The sequence below is a fragment of the Alexandromys fortis genome, unplaced genomic scaffold, assembly GCF_014885135.2.
Source record: "Alexandromys fortis isolate MF-2015 unplaced genomic scaffold, M_Fortis_MF-2015_v1.1 scaffold_119, whole genome shotgun sequence".
In the NCBI taxonomy this organism is placed as follows: Eukaryota; Metazoa; Chordata; class Mammalia; order Rodentia; family Cricetidae; genus Alexandromys; species Alexandromys fortis.
The window spans coordinates 126764-147252 of NW_026067991.1; the positions used below are offsets into that span (position 1 = coordinate 126764).

At 37.2% G+C, this 20489-nt stretch overlaps 1 protein-coding gene across 5 annotated transcripts in view; it reads right to left on the reverse strand.

The window, feature by feature from the left end:
- The window catches only part of Atp13a3 (ATPase 13A3), an 80269-nt gene that overhangs the window by 34075 nt on the left and 25705 nt on the right, over positions 1-20489 (reverse strand). For 3 of the 5 annotated variants that reach the window (XM_050159762.1, XM_050159765.1, XM_050159763.1), the window contains exons 3-15: positions 20148-20248; positions 18072-18245; positions 17328-17510; positions 17045-17115; positions 15436-15516; positions 13428-13497; positions 11980-12114; positions 9809-9881; positions 7233-7364; positions 6079-6258; positions 5808-5965; positions 4787-4975; positions 2975-3036 (exon numbers count right to left, since the gene is read on the reverse strand). In XM_050159762.1, coding sequence (XP_050015719.1) covers positions 2975-3036; positions 4787-4975; positions 5808-5965; positions 6079-6258; positions 7233-7364; positions 9809-9881; positions 11980-12114; positions 13428-13497; positions 15436-15516; positions 17045-17115; positions 17328-17510; positions 18072-18245; positions 20148-20198 — 1559 coding nt within the window. In that variant the 5' untranslated portion in view covers positions 20199-20248. Of the gene's footprint in view, positions 1-2974; positions 3037-4786; positions 4976-5807; positions 5966-6078; positions 6259-7232; positions 7365-9808; positions 9882-11979; positions 12115-13427; positions 13498-13669; positions 15375-15435; positions 15517-17044; positions 17116-17327; positions 17511-18071; positions 18246-20147; positions 20249-20489 lie in introns of those variants that run through there. The other 2 variants (XM_050159764.1, XM_050159766.1) reach the window with 2 other exon arrangements.

The following is a 20489-nucleotide window of genomic DNA, read 5'->3' on the forward strand; positions in this document are numbered from 1 at the left end:
CAATAAATAAATAACATAAAACAAAAATACAAATAAAACAGTCCTGGCGGACACGTCCTGTAATCCCAGCACTTGGGAGCTGGAACAGGAAAGCCAAGGAGTTCAAGATCAGACCAAAAATTACAGTAAAATATGGTGTGGGAGTGATTTCTTATTAATAAAGAAACTGCCTTAGCCCATTTGATAGGCCCACCCTTAGGTGGGTGGAGTAAACAGAACAGGATGCTGGGAGAAAGAAGCTGAGTCGAGGAGTCGCCATGATTCTCCCACTCTAGACAGACANTAGAATCTTCCCTGTAAGCGCACCTTGGAGTGCTTACACAGATGATTAGAAATGGGCTAAATTAATATGTGAGAATTAGCCTAGAAGAGGCTAGATAGAAATGGGCCAAGCAGTGTTTAAATGAATACAGTTTGTGTGTTGTTATTTCGGGCATAAGCTAGCCAGGCGGCCGGGGTGCTGGGGACGCAGCCCCGCCGCTCCTATTACTACAAAAATACATGAAACCCCACCTGTACATAAATATTTAGGTGGAGGGCTGGGGATATTGTTCAGTGAGTAAAGTGAGCTTGCTTGCTATGCAAGCCAATTTGTATGCATGGTTTGTGTCTGCCTGCTAGCACTGAGAAACAAAGACAAAAAAATCTTGGAGGTTCACTGGCCAGCTGGTGTAGCTGACCAGTTAGAGATCCTGTCTCAGAAACTAAGATGGAGAGAAGACACCAAACATTGATCACAGCCTTCCAAAGGAGCACACATACACATGCAAACCTGCGTATACACGTGTGTGGTACATGCACATACCCACCTCACATCTCAAACAGGAGAAAAAGAAATGGGGGGGGGGCGTTTACAATATAAAGCAAAAAAAAAATTACCACAAAAACATGCACTGTCCCAAAAACAAACCACGGGACATCTTGTTCACGACAGCTACGAAAAAAAAATCGGATACCTAACCATAAAACAAACCAAAAAAGGCAGTAAAAGATCCTTGCAATGCAAACTTTCAGAAACTTGAAGACAAGATAACAGAACTTCCGCTCATGTCCACAGACTGACAGAAGAGTGTTAAAACAGCTGAATTACCAAGAGCTATCTATACGATTCTTTTCTCTTTTGTTTTCTGAGACAGAGTCTCATGATGTAGCTCTGGCTGTCCTGGAACTCACTCTGTAGATTAGGTTGGCCTCAAACCTAAGAGATTCATTTGCCTCTGCCTCCTGAGGGCTGGGATTAAAGGTGTGTGCCACCACACCAAATTTAACAATTTATATATTGCAATGCAGTCCCCCATCAAAATTCCAGTGAATAGCTGGATAGAAAGAAATCTTAAAATTCATATGGAAGCACCAAGCCCTAACATAACCAAAGTAATCTTTAGCTTAAAGAATATCTGACCCTCAAATTTTATTAAAGCCACAGTAACAAAAACAACTCGGGACCAGTACAAAAACAGACAGGTTCACTAACTGGAATAGAATCAAGTACCCAGAAGTAAAAAAAACCCTACAGTCTAAAGCTACTAATTCTCAACAAAAGCATCTAAAGCACACACTGGAAAATGTCCATATGTAGAAGAGTAAAACTACAGCTTCATCCCACGTCACTCAGAATGGACACAGATTACTTAATGTGAGACCTGACACTGTTAAATTGTTGGCGGAAAACATAAGCAAACAACTTCAAGAGAGAGGCATGAGCAGAAGTTTTAGGGTTCCAAAAGCACAAGAACTGGCAAATTCGATATCATAAAATTAAGAAGCTTCTGCGCAGCAAGAAAACCATTGACCAGAGTGATGAAATAGAGAATGGAAAAAAAAACTTTTGCCAATTGCCTCAGAGCAATAACTATGAAAATGCAAGACCAAAATATCAAATCACTTTATCAATAAAACTGCTAGAGAAATAGTTCTCAGAAGAAATACTGGCTATTTGGCTAATAAACACTGGAAAAAGTCTTGAACATCTTTAGTCACCAAGGAAATACAAATCAAAACTATAGTTGCAATTCCAGCTGATACTCAGTCAGAACAGCTACCACCAACAAACCAACCAACCAATTGATGGTGAAGATTGTGGGGAGGAAAAACTCTTATATACTCTTTATTGGTGGGAATAGAAACTTGTTCAGCCACTATAAAAATCAGTAAGGTTCATCAAAAAAAATTAAAAAGTAGAATTACCAGAAAGCCCAGCTGTAACGCTCTTGAATATGTGTGTGTGTGTGTTGATTTATATGAGACTCTATGGATATCCAATATACAGAAATCTTCAACTTCCAGAATAGGCACATGCCTTTAATTCCATCAGAGGTAGGAGGATCAGCCTGGTTTACATAGTGAGTTCCAAGACAACCAGGGCCACAACAGTTAAGAAATGGAACCACCCACATATCCATCAACACATGAATGAATAAAAAAATATACAGTAAAATTGTATTTAGTCAAAGAAAGCTTACATTAGCACATTTATAACAGAAAATCATTTTCTTAAGCAGCAAGACAAATCACACTTTCTCTCATCTGAGGTATTATAATTGAAAACTGTTATATGTGTGCGTGTGTGTGAGCATGTTTGTTTAAGATATGAAAACTAGAATGAGGAACATGAGGAGAGGAAAAGATCTTAAGATAGGAAAAAAGAGGGCAATGCCATGTATGTGACATGAAAGCAGAGGGTGCTTGCTTGCCCCACAAACTTGATGAGAAACCATGTCTGACAACCCAAGCCCGAGTTCCAGCCCCACATGCTGAAGGAAAGAAACCTACTCCTACAAGTTGTGCCGACTACACGCCCACACCTGCCTACACACACACACACACACACCATAAATAAATTCTAAAAGATATTGGAAACATATATACATGAATAAGTTTATTCTCTGTGGTAGGTACACGGTTGGCTATTATGTTAGAAAGCTGAATATGCTAAAATGTTAAAAGTTAACTAGACTATCTAGCTAATATTTACCGGGTATTTTCCACTCGCTGAATTCCCCAGAGATCTAAACCATCTTCGGTAAGAGTTCCAGTCTAAAATTTAAAAAAAGTACACATGGACAAAGTAAGGACAATTGCTTACAAAAAATAAAATGCCAAGACTCAAATCAATTAACAACTATGCTACATATACACAAGAAAGAAGCAGAGTCTGAAAGAAAGGAAAGAGAGGTGGGAGCTCGTATACTGTTAGTGAACTTGCACAACAGTACTTGCACAATCCCTCCTTCAAGTACAAGGCACTACCTGTGTGAACTGTATTTAATTTACTCATGTGCCAACAATATAAACCAAATGCACCCGTCAACCTACTTACTCACCAACAAGCAATATCTGCTGATGTAATGGTAGAACAGCACAGATTATGGAACAAGGAGCCAAGAAGAAAATTTAAACACCAAGAGGAAGCTAATAGTTAAACCCAGGTAAGAAAATGACCAGTTTTGCCAGGCAGTGGTGGTGCATGCCTTTAATCCTAGCACTTGGGAAGCAGAGGCAGGCAGATCTCTTTGAGTTAGAGGCCAGCCTGGTCTACAAGAGCTAGTGACAGAGACAGAGACAGAGACAGAGAAAGGAAAGAAGGGAGGGAGGGAGGGAGGGAGGGAGGGAGGAGAAAGAAAGAAAGAAAGAAAGAAAGAAAGAAAGAAAGAAAGAAAGAAAGAAAGAAAGAAAGAAAGAAAGAAAGAGACCGGTTTTCTTCAACAAAATGGTTGGGGATTCAATAAAAATCACAGAATATTAAAATACATATTTATGAACAATTAAAAATATTGAGGGCTGGAGATATGGCTCAGAGGTTAAAAGCACTGGTTGCCGACTGCTCTTTCAGAGGTTCTGGAGTTCAATTCCCAGGAACCATATGGTAGCTCACAACTGTCTATAGTGAGATCTGGCACATACATGTAGATAAACATTGTATATATAATAAACAAATACATCTTTACACACACAACACAGTAAATACACATCCACAGAGGCTATTCTATTACATTATAATTGCCTAAAAATATGAAGGACCATATAATCTTTACTCATTTCCATTAAGTTTTTAATTTTTAAAATTAATTTGGTCGAGTACGGGTGTTTTGCTTGCACATACACTTGTTTATCCTGTGCATGTCAGGTGCCCAAGGAGGTCAGGAAAGGGAACCATTACCCTGGAACTATAGTCACAGAAGGTTTTGAGGTGCCACATGGGTGATGTGAACCAAACTTGGGCTCTCTGATCCTCTGAAAACAGTCAATGCTCATAAATACTGAGCATCTATCTATCTCTCCAGCAGCCATATATATTCAGTTTTATTACTAAAAGATTTTGAAAGACCCGGGCTCAATTTCCCAGCACCTACATGGTATCTCACACCTGTCTGTAATTCCAGGGGCCCTCTTATAGCCTGTGGGCGCTGAACACACATATATAAACAAAGATGCAGGCAAAACACCCATGAAGATTAAACAAACAAACATGTAAATAACGAAGGAGGCCAGGAATGGTGGTGCATGTCTTTAATTCCAGTACTCAAGAGGGCGGAAGAAGGCAGATTTCTTTGAGTTTGAGGACACCTTGATCTACATGAATTCCAAGCCAGCCAGGGATATATAATGAAAACTAGTTTTAAGAGAAGGGGGAGAGTGAAGAAAAATATTTCAAAATCTACATATGCTAAGTAACTGGAAAGAAGGAAAACTACAGAAACACTAAAATTATGGGCAAATAAATTCATAAAGGAAATACAAATATAAATATTTAAAGTAACAGTAATTATTATGAAGCCAAACCAACCTTATCAAAGCAAACAAGATTCAGCTGTCCACAGATATTTATCCTTTGGGGACTGATACAGAAAATCCCAACTTTTTTCAGTCTTCTCTGAGCATATACAATTCCAGCGGTCATTGCAGCAGGTAGTGCAGGTGGCACAGTAATCGTAATGATATCAAGAGACTTAATAATTATTTCCTGAACTTCTTTCTACAATTAACATAAAAATAAATGTCAAACTAACAATACTCAATTAATTAATCTAATGAAAAAACACACTATTTTTGTATTTATAAACATACACTCCTATCTATTGCTGACATAATTTTTTTTCATTCAAAGATCTTATAAAATGGCTGAGGCATATAAACAGTAGCTTAGCATGTTTGAGGCCCTAGGTTCAAACCCCAATGCTTATAGGTAATTCTAAACAGAAGACTCAATGGACGAACAGAATAGCAGCTAAAGAAGACAAATATTTACTCTTAGAAATACTTATCTCATTCTAATAGCTTGCATTCTTCACATGACTGCCTTCAAATCAAGTTGAACACACTATCTGATACTGTCTCATCCTATAAGCACCTGGACAGTCTCCACAGAAGCTAGAAAAAAATCAGGCATGGGCCCTTACATGTGCCTCTTTTACTGAGTGTTTAGAAATAATTTTGCTAAGAATGGTGGTGCACACCTGTAATCCCAGCACCCAAGAGGTGGAGTTAGGAACAAAAAATAGCTAAATAAGCAAGACAAGTTACAACTGTATATATTAACTTATTCCACAAATATGAAAGAGTGTTTGGTGCCAGACATTCTAAAGAATAATATGCTATGATGAAAATAATTTACACTTGTGGAGTTTTCTTGTTGAGCAGGATCTTGCAATACAGTCCAAAACTAATTTTCCTGCCTAGGTCACCCAATATAACTTTGCCTTCAAATATAATATATACTAGTGTCACAGTTTTCTTCAGACAGAAAGTTAAAATTAACTTCAGTTATATGTGAAATAATTAAGTACCAAACCTATCAAGTTACATACCTTATTTAAAATGCTATTGATGATTGTATAGATAAACCCAATGCCAGCCACCACCACAAGACACAGCAGAAACAAGTAGGCATCTCTATAGAGTTTAAAATCAGTTGGCTTGGGATACAGTATAGAACGAACAAGCTGTCCTTTGGAAGTACTAAATCCTTTCAAAAATTAAAAAGAAAAATTACTTATCTTTTCATGAGAATTAACTTCCCAATCACAATTCCTTTATAAACATCCAGTAGGTTTCAAATTCAAAAGAGACTTTATCTACCTGTTCTAACTACTATGGCTTTCACGAGTTCTCCAGTGTAAAAACGAGTCTGAATAACAGTTGTCCCACAAAACAGAGTGTGTCTCTTGTGTGTCTCTGGACTGTACAACTCCTCCCCCGTTCCTTTTACATCCACTGAAGGATTTGGCAAGTTAGTCTTTGTCACTGGAACACTTTCCCCTGTTAAGAAAACCAAATGTTAAAGGAAAGCTTAGAAATCAATGTCAAATACATACTGAAAAAACAGTGAAATATTTTAAGTGTTAGCGTACTGTTTGTAATATTTAATAACTGCCTTATATATGGAGGACATGGTGTAACCCATGAGCTTTTGTCCATCAGTTGGTTCACTGACAAATACCAAGTAGTTTCGCACAGTAAGTCCAGAGTGATTGATTCGTGATTCATAAATAATGCGTAATGACCTTCAAAAAATTTCAAAGACCAAAGAACACATCCTTAAGAACAGAGCTGAAAAGTACTGTTACTTTAAGTAACCAGTGATGTCATGACATCTTTAATCACCACTAGACAGAAAGACACAAATATAGACAGAAATATACCACCATAACAAAAAAAACTTGGGCAAGAGAAAAAAAAAGAATAGGTAGTATGTGGTTCTTTCTTTTTGTCCTTTAATTCTCAATAGCATTCTTCAAAAACAGCCAGAATGTAGAAATTTGTTTGAGATTGTGTGTTTTAAGCCTCAAAATATATAGGAAACAATTTCTAGCCAGATTAAAATTTAAAAGTTCACAATTTAAAAGGCAGAAAGATCTATTTCTAAATTGTGAATTTCCAGTAATTACCTTAAAGTCTACTTCTTCCCAATTAAAGAACATAAAAAATCTTAACAAATAATGAAATTCACTGCAATCTCTATAGAAAAGGACTTCTCTCCTCTTCCCTTACTATCATACATTTTTCTATGTCCAAAGAGCGGCAAGAAACAGGCCCAGAAATATGGTTAGTACCAGAATAGTGACTTGGTTTTTTTTTTTTTTTAGCTCAGAATGTAGTCTACTTGCACAAGCAATCACTATCAAATATATTTATGAGTAAATGATAGAAATGGTATGATTTTTAAGAAGCTTAAACTACATAACATTAATACCATCATAAATAATAAGCAAGATACTGGTGATCCCATTTACCTGTTAACATGCTTTCATTTACAATGCAAGTACCATTAATAAGTACTGCATCACAAGGCATGACTGTCCCATTTAATGGAATGATCATGACATCTCCAGGCACAAGGTCTGTAGAAAAGATTTCTTCTATTTCTGAATTTGAAAAAAAAAAAAAAAAAGAAGAAGAAATTTAAGAAATTTAATTTGGAATAGAATTACAGCAAATAAACGACCTATCCAAAAGTCTCCTGCTCTCAGTAAGCTACTGATACAGTGTGTTAATACCTAAAGTGTAGCACATGAAGTCTCAACAAACATTAGTAATGCATCAAGACTGGAGAGATGATGACTCAGGGGTTAAGACACTTTTGCCAAGACACCTGAATACAATTCCCAGCACCCACATGAAGGATTACAACAATCTGTAACTCCAGTTCTAGAGACACTGACAGCTTCTCCTGGCCTCCATAGACACCAGGCATCAAAATATGTCAGTTGACTTGTCTCCTAACAACATGCTGACTAAGCACGGGTGATACAACATCCTCATCACACCTCCATGCTCTGGTCAATCTGCCATCTTAAAATACAAGCAAAAGTCCACACAGGAAATTTGGCTGTAACAGGCAAAATGAATTCAGATTTCTAATATTACACAGCAACTAAAGAAAACATGAAAAATTTACTGTATTTTCTTTTCAAAGATTTTTTTAATGCAATTATTTATGTCTTGCCTCTTCTCAATGTTTCAGTCTCTTAAATTATTAAAAAATATATCAAGAAGAATTATTAAATATATAATAACACTTAATTCATTATTCCCTTGAAAATTTAAATCAGGCATTGAAATCCCAGCATTTGGAAGGCTGAAAAGCAAGATCATGAATTTGAAGCCAGCCTGGCAAGAAGACCCTCTCTCAGGTCTCTGTACATGTAGACTTAAAAACCTTCAAAAGCTGGGTGTGGTGGCTTTTCACTGAAAAAGTTCCAAAACTATTGTGCCGCCTTGCAGTTCTAGAGCTTGTAGCAGCAAGAGCAGAATTTCAAGATCATCTCCTCCGGTACATAACAAGGTCTAGGCCAACCTGTGCTGCTATAATATAGAAACAAAAAACACACAAAACTACTTTAAAAGAATCCTACCAAAAATAGGAAGGCAGCGAGTGAGGGAGATTCTAGAGACAGAAGTGACCAGGAAGAAAGCAAGGAAGGAAGACTGCATGACTTGGAGACAGTCAAGAAAATGGAGCCTTTCGAAGGTAAAGCTCATACCTGTAATCCCATCTACTTAGGGGGCCAGTGTTGCTAATTTAGCAATCCTAACTCAAAAGAAAGAGGGAGGGGCCTGGGGGAGAGAAATGTGGAGAAAAAAAAAAAGACTGATTTTGAATTCTGGAGAAATGAAAGTGGCTACTGCCTCCAAAGACCATGGCGTTATGCTATCCTTCACTTCAACATCTCAGACAGCTTATATGTCCCAAGCATTCTCCCCACAATCACTGTTTCCTTTTTACTTTGTCCCATGTAACAACACTACCCAACTGCATACATCTCTTGAGACTTCACTTTCAATGATCACATCTTGTTCAAGGCCCACATTTCAAACCCATATCCTTTCTTGTTAACTCCGCAGCCCTGTTCTTGATCTGGGTGATGCCTTTAGTATTGTTCCTGAAAAACCACTCTAAACATGGGAGCCAGAATTAATGTTTTTCCTGAAAGACGAACAGGATGAAATCTGCTTGAAGTCATCTGGTAGCTTTTCAGCCTTTGGAGGCATCCAAATCCCTTAGAACCCTTCATCTACTTTCAGCACGTGACTTGCTGAATTCCAGATCTTAGAAGAATACAGTCTTAACTTCAGGCCTCTGGGTACTCCTCTCCTCCTCATCTTAGACTCCTCACCAATTTTCTTTTCCTCGTTTTTTTGAGACAGGGCTTCTCTGTAGCTTTGGAGTCTGTCCTGGAACTAGCTCTTGCAGACCAGGCTGGCCTTGAACTCAGAGATCCACTTGTTTCTACCTCCTGAGTGCTGGGATTAAAGGCATGTGCACCACATGGCTGGGTCCTCACCTGTCTTTAATTTGGCTTTCTTTGACTTTAAAAAACCCACCCTGAGTACCTAAGAGCACAGTAGTCTAGTGTTAAGAAATCCCTGCTTTCATAGTACTCACCACACTTTGTTGTTTATCATGTCCTAGAGCTTAGCAAAGAGCCTCTACATTGTACAATGTTATATAAAGGAACGAACTGTCCACAGATCTGGGAATCTAAATGTGTATTTTCAATTCTGAAGAAGGAAGAGAGGAAGGGAGAAGAAGAAATAATAGGGCTGGAGAAGTGGAAAAGAGTAAAGGTGCTTGCCACCAAGCCTAATGACCTTAGTTTAATTCCAGGACCCACATGGGAGAAAGAACAGGGAGTGTCATGGGTTGTCTTCTGATCTCCATACATGCCACTGTACATACATACAATTAAATAAATAAATGAAATTTTAAAATATGTATAAACACATAAAAATGGTCTTACTTTACACAAGTATTTAATTACATGTTGTGTGTTCATTTACTCTTTCAACCCTCCTCTAATGTACTTACCTTCATTTACTCTACAAACTGAAACTCTCACGGTACTGTGAGTTGCCACCATATCATGTAACATAACATATTGCTGAAAGAAAAAAAGAAATAAACAATATACAAATCTGTTCCTCGAGATAAATAAAAGAAAGCTCAATTACTGTGATCATTTTTTACTATTCTGCCTATATAAAAGGTCAAAACTCATGGGATAGGGAGATGACTCCATGGCTACTTGCTTGCTACTTCTGGTGGCTTGAATGAAATGGCCCCCACAGGTCCACACAGGGGCACTATTGGGAGGTGTGGCCTTTGGGGTTTCAAATGCTCAAGCCATACCCAGTGTCACTCTCTCCTCCTGTTGCCTGTTGGTCCAGATGTAGAACTCTCAGCTACCTCTCTATTACTATGCCTGCCTACATACCACCGTGCTTCCTGCCATGACAATGAACTAGACTGCTTAACTGTAAGTCAGCCCCAACTAAATGTTTTCCTTTTTAAGAGTTGCCGTGGTCATGGTGTGTCTTCACAGCAATAGAAACCCTAACGAAGACACTACTCAAGTTCAGTTCTGAGCACCCATGTGAAAGCTAAATGGGCATGGCAGCCTGCCTATAATTTCAGCACTCAAAAGGCAAAGACAGAGGATTCCTAGAGTAACCTGGCTAGCTGAACCTAGTTCAGTAAGTGAGCTCTGGGTTCAACTGAAGCCATGCTTCAATGAGTAGGGCAGAAAACAATCCAAGAAGATACCCAGGATCAAAATGAGTCCACCAGGCACAACTGCACTCACTTACATGTAAACATATCCATGCACATACCCAAGTTAGAAATTCAAGAATTACTGTTTTAGCTCAAAGATACACTTCAAATGAGGCAGTCTTGAAAACATAGGAATTATCTTGTCAACACTTCAATCTTTAATAAGCAAATATAGACACCCATAGCTTCTAAGTGATCATGTGATAATTTGATTCTAAGAACCATTTAAGAGTGTAGCTTTGTGAGCATATGCAGTCTTAAATTCAAACTCAAGTACCACAAAAACAAAGTATTTGATTCTCCCCTCTGACCTAAAGGAAAGAGAAAAAAAAAAGGAAAAAAAGTTAGGGCTGAAGAGATGGCTCAATGATTGATTAAGAGCTCAACCAACTCTTATAGAAGACCCAGGTTTATTCACAGCACCCACACAGTGGCTCACAATCATCTATAACTCTAGTCCCAGAGGATCCAATAATCTCCTCGGGCCTTTGCAGGCATCAGACACTTGAGGTGCACTGACATAAATGAAGACAAAAGAACAGTACGTACACACACACACACAAATATGTCCAAGACCAAGCGTAAAGTATAAAGACTGGTTAAAGGCTACCCTAGTTACCGAAAGGGTCTGCAAGAAGCCCATAAAAGACCACCAGTTACGTATGCAATAAGCAAGAACGTTTATATATAAAAAACTGCGAACATTTTGGGGTAGCACATAGCAACCACCCAAGAGGTTCGCAGGCCTTTTTTTTATGACAGATTAGGGGAATTCCAGGGAGGAGAAATTAATCTGGGGGTGCTGATTGTACTGTAGGTGGCTCTAGTGGTTAGGGACATTTTAGCAGCAGGGTAGAGAAAGCTATCTTTAGCTATAAAGAAGCTGTGGTCCTGGATGGAGGTGGTGGACCTTGGACTTCCCACAGGGCAGGGAACCCTGACTGCTCTTTGGGCTGACGAGGGAGGGGGACTTGTTTGGGGGAGGGGGAGGGAAAGGGGAGGCGGCGGTGGGGAAGAGACAGAAATCTTTAATAAATAAATAAATAAATAAATAAATTAAAAAAAAAGAAGCTATGGTCATGTGCTAAGCCAACAAAAGGCTGTGGAGCACCTGCTAATTGGTTGCCCCTGAGTTGTAGTTTTCTGGAGAATTCCTTGCTCAGCTCCAGTCACCTTCAGTAAATCAAAACACGTCCCTGCCGGGGACTATTAGAAACCTGTCGTGGCTTTGGTCTGGCTCCCTGGCCCTCTCAGCTATCTTGTCTAAATGAACAAACAAACAAACAAAAAAAGGAAGTTTGTATGTGTACTTATGGAAATATTACGTTAAATGTATTCTATACCAAGTACTATGCATTCTAAAAAAACTTACAAGTTACCATAGAATGCAAATATACTCCTGAAAGATGTAAGAAATTCTGACTTACCTTCCTAATGGAATATAGTGAGCTTATAATGGATACTATGGACATGATCACAATGGCTAGAGCATAATAATAGTATTCATCAATGCTCCACAGGATAACACTGAACAGCTGGAAAATGTAAAATGGGTTGAGAACCTAACAACAACAAAAAAGATACATCAGTAGGCATAAATAGGATATCAATATGTATAAACATGTAGACGCGTCACCTTTTCGCCATTTCATCAGAGATGTAGACAACCAGATACTTATAGAATGGGCTCTGTATTCTTGCTTCCCATTAAATACTAAAAATTGAGTCAATAAGCTTAAATTATTTGCATTCATTTAGATTCATACCAAAAGCAAATACAGATTCAACTAGAAAAAGTTAACCTGTATGAATTTAGCTATTCTGCATTATACTTTTGGTTAAAGCTAATTTATTTGTAATAAATTTTGTGCTCTGGGCTAAAACAAAACTTTTAATCAAACAGAACAAATGTTTGCTTTTAATGAACTCCAAAGAGAAATTTACTTATATTTCAAAAGTTCATTGACAGATAAAGAGAAGATAAATATGTGATAACAGAAACTGCTTTGTTATCTCAAAGGAAACTTCTTGGTATTTATTCTCAAATAAAAGTAAGACTACAAAGCCCTGGTCGTGAACTTTATAAAATGGTATTTCATCTCCCTTAATTCCCTCCCAATGTCTTTTTATAACTGCTGCTTTGTACCTTTCTAAGCACTTTCATGTATGTAGTACCATTTTACTTCAAACCTAAATTGAATATTAAGAAATTATTCCAACTTTATTCATAAACAAGTAGCAGGTAGAAATGTTTTCAAGATAAAAATCAAAGACAGCTACCAATAAGATACTCTCAAAGATCCGCCTGCCTCTGCCTCCCAAGTGCTGGGATTAATGGTGTGCACCACCATCAGGAACTTTTTTCTTTTTGGTCCTACATTTTTCAGTAGTACACTAAACTATTTTGCAAGCTGCATCAAATGGCTACTCATATTTCTAGTAAAGTATCCATCTAAAGCCAAAAACCAGAACAAAAGACTGGCAAGCCTTCCTGGGCTAGGCAAGTTATTCACTAACTTCTTTTACATAGTCATAATCCTTTATTCACACAGTCAAGGCAGTTATAAATGAACCCTCACTACAAGAACTAACACCGTTCCTTTCATTTCCAATACGACACCACATGAAATGAGAAAAGGACCAAAGAGAATGAGAAGCTATATTAGATGTGATAGAAACACACATACACAAAGAAATCTGTAATAAAAATGCAAAATTATATACATTATAAATACTTTTCTACCAGACAAGTTTTCCATCTTAACTTTCCAAGTAAAATATGAAGCAAAGTTAAGCAGAAAACCAAGACTGTGTCCTTACACGTGACTCTCCCCAGTTGATGGGAACACATACTATTAGTTACACAGAGTCTTACCTCTTTAATTAGAAGCTTAAAAACAGAAGGCACTTTCACAGCAATTTCATTTACTCCATAAATCAACTTTCTATGACAGAAAAATACGGTAACTGTATTAGTAAATGATTTAGGAAAAAAATGTTAGATATAAGTAAGGCCAATTGTTCTTATGACTCTTGCTTTTAAAACCTTATGTTCCATGACTAAAGTTCTCTACTTTAAAAAATAAAAAATAACTCCTGTGTAGTTCTGGCACACACCTTTAATCCCAGCATTTGGGAAGCAGGAGGTACACAGGTCTCTGCGGGTTCGAGGCCAGCCTGGTCTACATAGCAAGTTCCAAGACAGCCAGGAACACATAGACCAACCCTGTCTTGAAAACAAAAAACAAAAAAATTTAAAAAGCTATCTATGCTATTTAAACCAAAGCAGTCGATACTGGTAACCAAACTTTTAGCAGTTTACATCATTTTGAGTCTCATTTTTACTATGACAAGAACCTTTCTTGTCATAGTAAATAATCATGTAAGGAAAAGACTCATTTTGTTATGTCTAAGCTGTCCTGAAAATTACTACATAGATCAGGCTGCCTTCAAACTCATGGAAATCCTTCTGTCTCAACTTCCCAAATCCTGAGACTAAAGGTGTAAGCCACGACAACTGACTAAAGTTCTCTTCTTGACAGACAATTTTTTTTTTGAGATTTTCATTTTTATTTCATGTGCATTTTGCCTACCTGTGTCTACGCATCACATGCATGCAATACCTACGGAGGCCAGGGGAGCACATTGGATCCTCTGGAACTGGGATTACAGACAATTAGTTGTAAGCGGCCATGTGGGTGCTAAATCCATGTCCTCTGGGAGAGCAAGTGCTCTTAACCACTGAGACATCTTCTCTAGCCCCCAAACAAAGCAAACTGTATTGAGATTTAAATTACGACTTTTATAAGAAATTACATACTTTTTACTCTACTTTTTTTCCCTAGGGAGAATATTTTACTAACAAAGTTCATTTCAAAACACTGCACCCTTGAAATCCTTCAGAAAAACACTTTCTTAAAGTTGCTTAGTGACAGGGGATGCTGCTGCTCCACTATCAGAGCCGCTGCCATTCATGCATAAGACCCTCGCTTCAATTCCAAAGGACCGCATAAATCAAGCATGGTGTGGTACTTCCTGGGAAGCCCACCACTTGGGAAGCAAATGTAAGACCAGGAGTACAAAGACATCCATCCTTGACTACATACTGAGCGAAGTCAGGCTTAACTATGAGGCCTTGTCATTTTTTTAAAAATAAATAAATAAAAGCCCCCCCCCATAAAATCCAGGGAGGTAGGGGGTGCGTGCCTCAGTGTAGGTTGTAGCTTGAGTAAGGCTGTAAATTCCACCCAATCCCTCATCCCTCTAAAACCCACAGGTTCTTCATTTTAATCTCCTGTAATGATTTGTATGCTATTATAATTATAGCCTTTTATAAAGTGTTAAGTCTGAATTTTTTGTTCAAACATTGAAAAACACATTACAATAAAAATTCCAATTCAATCCAAAAACTACATTTATCTTTAAAATATGTAATACACTGGCATTATTTTTATACTTTAACCAATAACACACAAAAAAAGCATGGCTCCAGTTTATAGTTTCCTGGTGGGAAATCCAAGCTCATGCTTACACTTCCCATATCAGAAAATCTAAGGTGCTGCTAATTTACAGAACACTCCATTATAATATGCGTGACTGAGGATGGCACTCCACACACTAAACAACATTCCAATTTCAGAGACAAGAAATATGAGTTTTGCATCTTAGAATTGATGAAATAATAAAACTTTAGGATAGTTAACTTTAGCTTAATATTCTTATAATTCTTAAACTAAAGGAGTTTTGCTCAAAATATCAGTAAGGGCACAACTAACAGCATGTTTTGCTTAAGTACCTACATTATACGGTACAGAGTTGGCTATATATACACTTCTGAATTTAGGAATTTTGAGAACAGATCTACTTTAGTTGGATAAAGTTACCTGTAGGCATGCATCCCTTTTGTCAGTCCTGCACTATGCTTTTCATAAATTGATGTACAAGAAACACCTTCATCCAGTCCCCTAAATAAATCCAAAGTTTTTACTTTAAACAAAGTTTAAAATATCCATATTAATGCCTCATTTTGCTATATGTGTGATTTTAAAACTGTAACTTCCTTACAAACTTCTTAGAAATTATTAACAACAAAATTAGAAATCATGAGAATTTTAAGATCTCAAAGTCTTAAATAAAACAATGAATTGGCATAAGTCTCAAACACAGCTACGCTATCCACTGTATGTCATGGGTATAAATAATACTATGTAAGTAAATATACATTATCCTTTAACAGTTTTCAAAGGTTATGAGTCAGCAATAAAACTAATAAAGCTTCAGATAAAGTATAACTACTGAGAATTCTAAACAAGACTTGGTTTTTATCCTGTTTCTCCTTTATATTTTTAGTTTTAAATGAAGAATTCCTACTCATTTTCTTCCACAATGCACCAATATAAATACTTTCCTGAACTACTACTACATATCTTGTTTCAAATATATAGACCATAAATGTCTAAGACCTAGAACAATCCTAACTAGGATGTTTTTCCCCAAAAAAACATAATTTTACTTATTTTAACTGTTACCAGTCAAACATTTCTAAACCAAGAGAATTAAACATATTAATCTCCTTATTCTCTACATTTTACATACAGGGAAGCTAAGCTCTACAATTTGTTGATGTCATTAGGGTAAGTTTAAATTTTACAAATTTCAATGGCTGGCAGAGGCCAAACAATTATATTAGACATTCTTCCCATCAGAGCTGATGACTTCTCCAGAATGCAATTCAAAGACAGACTAGCAGTTCAGTGTTTAACAAGACTGCAGGACATTGGATCTGACATCAGCATTTTTCCTTAAAGTGATGGTTCTTCAACTTTAGAACCAGGCATGAGAAAACCATCAGGCCCATTACAGAACAATCTAATTCTTTAGTATTTCAGGTAAAATTTCCAGGTATTATCTTAAATATTCTTGATCCTTTTTTTATACACACAAAACAAAATAAAGGATTATTCCAATTTTTCCTATCAAAAGGAACACAGTTGCAAGTGCTCTTTCTCATTAGTAAAGTTTTCTAAATAAGTATTCCATGATTCTCTGATTACAAATGAACAAGACTAATAACATAGGAAAGGTAAAGCTCTAGGGTTGGGGAGAGGGGCTCGGTGGTACAGTCACTCACTGCTTATTAGCATGTGTGAGTTCCAGATTCAATCCTAAGCCCAGTGCACACTCAAAACAAAGTAAAATAAAATAACAAGAAAACACAAGTAGAAAACCTAAGCTGTGAGGTATTCTAAAATTCTTCACGCCCCTCAGCCTCCCCGACAGCTAGCATCACAAGCATGTTCCATAGGGAAGCACGAGCTTTCTAAATTTTATGTAAATTTTTCAAAGGTACAAGTTGCAGGTGAAACTCACTTTATAAGTGAATAAAGGTAATAGAATAAGTCTCTCTGAATTTATGTAACATTAGAATACAGCTTTTTTAAATGCATTTTCAAGATGCTCATAATATATTCTAAGCAAAAGAAAAATACTTACTTTAAGAAATCAAAATTGTGAATGGTATCATTCCAGAAATATTTTATGCTATGGTGGGTGAAATAACGCATCTGTAGAACACACATAAATATTACATCAGAAGGCTTATCATCACTTCTCATAACATGTCATTTTTTTCTATTAAACTTAGTTTTATTTAATGGCAAATATTTTACAATGCATCTAATTTTAGCTCACGTATAATTTTGCAAATTATGATCTACCTTTGATAATGTAGAACATTATGGTTTTTCAAAAAAGCTTTGATACTCCATCACAGTACCTGTTGGGACTGAGTCTGTGAGTATTTATTCATCTCGCATCTATTTTCTTCAGTCAGATTCTCAGTTAAATGAACAGCATGGCCATTAGAAACCTTATTAACTACAGATTTTGCATTAAAATTTGGTTGATTTTCCAGAGGAAGAAAGCGAATTTTTGCACAAAACCACATTCTAAATTCATCCTTAGAAGAAAGGGAGAAAGGTTAAAAGTTATGCACATTAAATAACAGCCTGTACTTTATGTAAAGTCTATTACTTAAAAATTTAGTCATCTCTTGCTGAGAGAGTATCATTTCCTACTCACCCATGAAAAATTTATGATCAACTTTAGCACACCATCAGTACACAGATTCCATAAAAGTTCACAATTCAAGCCTTAATTTACTCACATATATAATAAACTAACTATTACAGCCTCTTATAAATGTTTTACTAGGGTTCTTAAAAAAAATTGTTTAAGACATAACATCATATAGTCAAACCTGGCCTAGTCAATGAGTGGTCAGTACTCAGGACCTTAAAAGACAATTAAGCATCTAATAATCCCCCGGGTCACAAAGAACTATAAGATAGCCTCATCCTATTTAAAACTTTTTAGCCTTATCACCACAAAAATATTCATTTCAAAGTCATACCTGAGAAATACTAAACATTCCAAAGTCCCAGTCACTTATTCTGAACAGTTTACACAAAGACATTATTGAATAATCAACCAGCTACTAGTAATACATGCATGGACTTACAGTAGTCCTGAGCAGCACCACTTCACAGTCTTTAACTGCAGCTCTAACGCATGTGGCTTTCACTCGCCACTCAGGCATCCAATAGAGGAGGAGGAGGAGAAAACCACCAGTACAAATCACTCCTATGGAAACCATGGCAAGCTTCCAGTGGCATAAGTTATAGCCATGTATCTCCTGAACAAAAATGGCAATCACATGATTAATGAGCAGATGATAAGAGATAAACTTATTTCCAAGATACGTATTTTTATATAAATTTTATTTTCTCAACTGATTATCTGTTATTTTCAGTAAAACTTACTGAAAATTTCAGATTTAAGAGTAAAATTTGTTGAGCATGATCTATATTTATGTCTAATAAATTATTTGCTACTAATTCAACTGTGTGTGTATGATTAATGAGAAAATAAGGCAGATAAACTTGTTTCAAAGATACATAGCAAATCATATATATTTTATGTGTAGGAATGTTTTGCCCATGTGACTGTAAACCATGTGTGTGCAGTGCCCTCGGACCAGAAGGGGCTCTGGATGCCCCCTGGAAGTGGCATTACAAAAAGTCTCCATGTGAATACAGAGAATCTAACCTGGGGTCCTCTAGAAGACTAGCCAGTGCTCTCAACCACCAAACAAGCTCTTCAGTCCCATTCCTTGTAACTTTTATCATTTCATTTAAAACTTTTTTAAAAAGTTTTTGTTTTGCAACCATTTCTGACTTACAGAAAACTGTAAAAATATCAGTATTTCTTCTAGATCCTTCAAGCCAGTTTCCTCTGTCAAAACTACAGTGCTCCATTACTGTCAACTACACTCGGTATCAGGATTTCACTTCTTTTTTACTTCCGTCATATTTTATGACACTACATTCACTGACTAATTGAGACAAGGATCTCAGATTGTTGAGAAGGCTCAGACATTAAAGTGCTGGCCATGACACAGGGCCTCACACTGATAAGTGATGCACCCAAGGCTGGCCTCCAACTTATGATCCTCCTGCCTCTGTGCCCTGCATCCAGGATTACAAAGCATGTATTACTATGCCAGGCACATTACATTTAGATGATTTTTTTAAAAGTAACTTGCTGTTTCAATACCACTGTGACTGATCAACTTTACTAACCCAAATCATTTTTAAATATTCTTGAATTCCCACCCACAATGGTTGCCAAATAAAACACCTCAAACTGACAAAGGCTTCATGAAGTATACATGTCAAGTAAGTAGTGGAAATTTGTTTATCTGATGGCAGCGAGATATACTAAAACTTATTCCTTAACATGGTGGTGATACATGCCTATAATCTCAGCACTTGGGAGACTAACTCAGGAGAGGTTACTTGGGGAGCTCGCAAGATGTATCAGAACAAATGTTCTTGCCATGCATGCCTGCTGACTTGAACTCCTGAAAGTCATCTTCTGACCTCCACCACATGCACCCCACGGCACACACGTACTTAATGTACACACAAAAATGATAAAGCATACATTTTTAAAATTTTAAAAATAAACAAGTCAGGTGGCAGCGGCACATCCCTTTAACCCCAGGACTTGGGAGGCAGAGGCAGGTGGATCTCTGACGCTGCCTGGTCTACCGTGAGTTCCAGGACAGTCAGGGCTACATAGAGAAACCCTGTCTCATAAAACAAAAACAAATAATAATAAACAGCAACAAAAACAACCACTTCAATTAAAACACTCAAGTCAAACCAGGCCTTTGATCCGTGGACTTGAAAGGCACATGCAGGTAGAACTCATGAGACTGAAACTGGCCTGGTCTATGGAGTTAAATTTCAGTTCAACCAGGGCTTCATGGTGACTTTGCCTAAAACAAACAAAATATGCGTGCAGAAGCGCACACACACACACACACACACACACACACACACACACACACCCTAAATCAGGATACAAAAATTCATATGCATGTGTCATGGACAGGCATTTCACTAGGGATCAAACCAAGAGCCTCAGAACATTAGATGTACAAACACTCTACCACTAGGTTGTACCCCAACCCATGTTGGTTTTTCTTTCATTTTACCTTTTTACTCCTTAGGAAATTATGAAAGATAGTTACCATTTCATCTTCTTGACCCTTGTTGATAGTCTTCCTTTCTTCTTTGTCCATTTCTACAGAGGCCTGATCGGTGCTGTGCTTCACACAACAGGTGAAGATAACTGCAAGAACAAAAGACACAAATGTTGCCTTTCTTTAAAAACAGATCTTGGCTGCCCACCACAACTAGATGGTAAAACCCCACTGCTGATGACACCACACACTGAGAAAGCAAGTTAGAACTCAGTTATAAACTGTCTGCCTGTGGAGAACTTTCCTAGCACCAGAAGGTGCTACTAGAGAGAAGTTATCAACAGTCTTACCCCGATATGGATTTTGTTCACTACAATACCAACCTGTCAG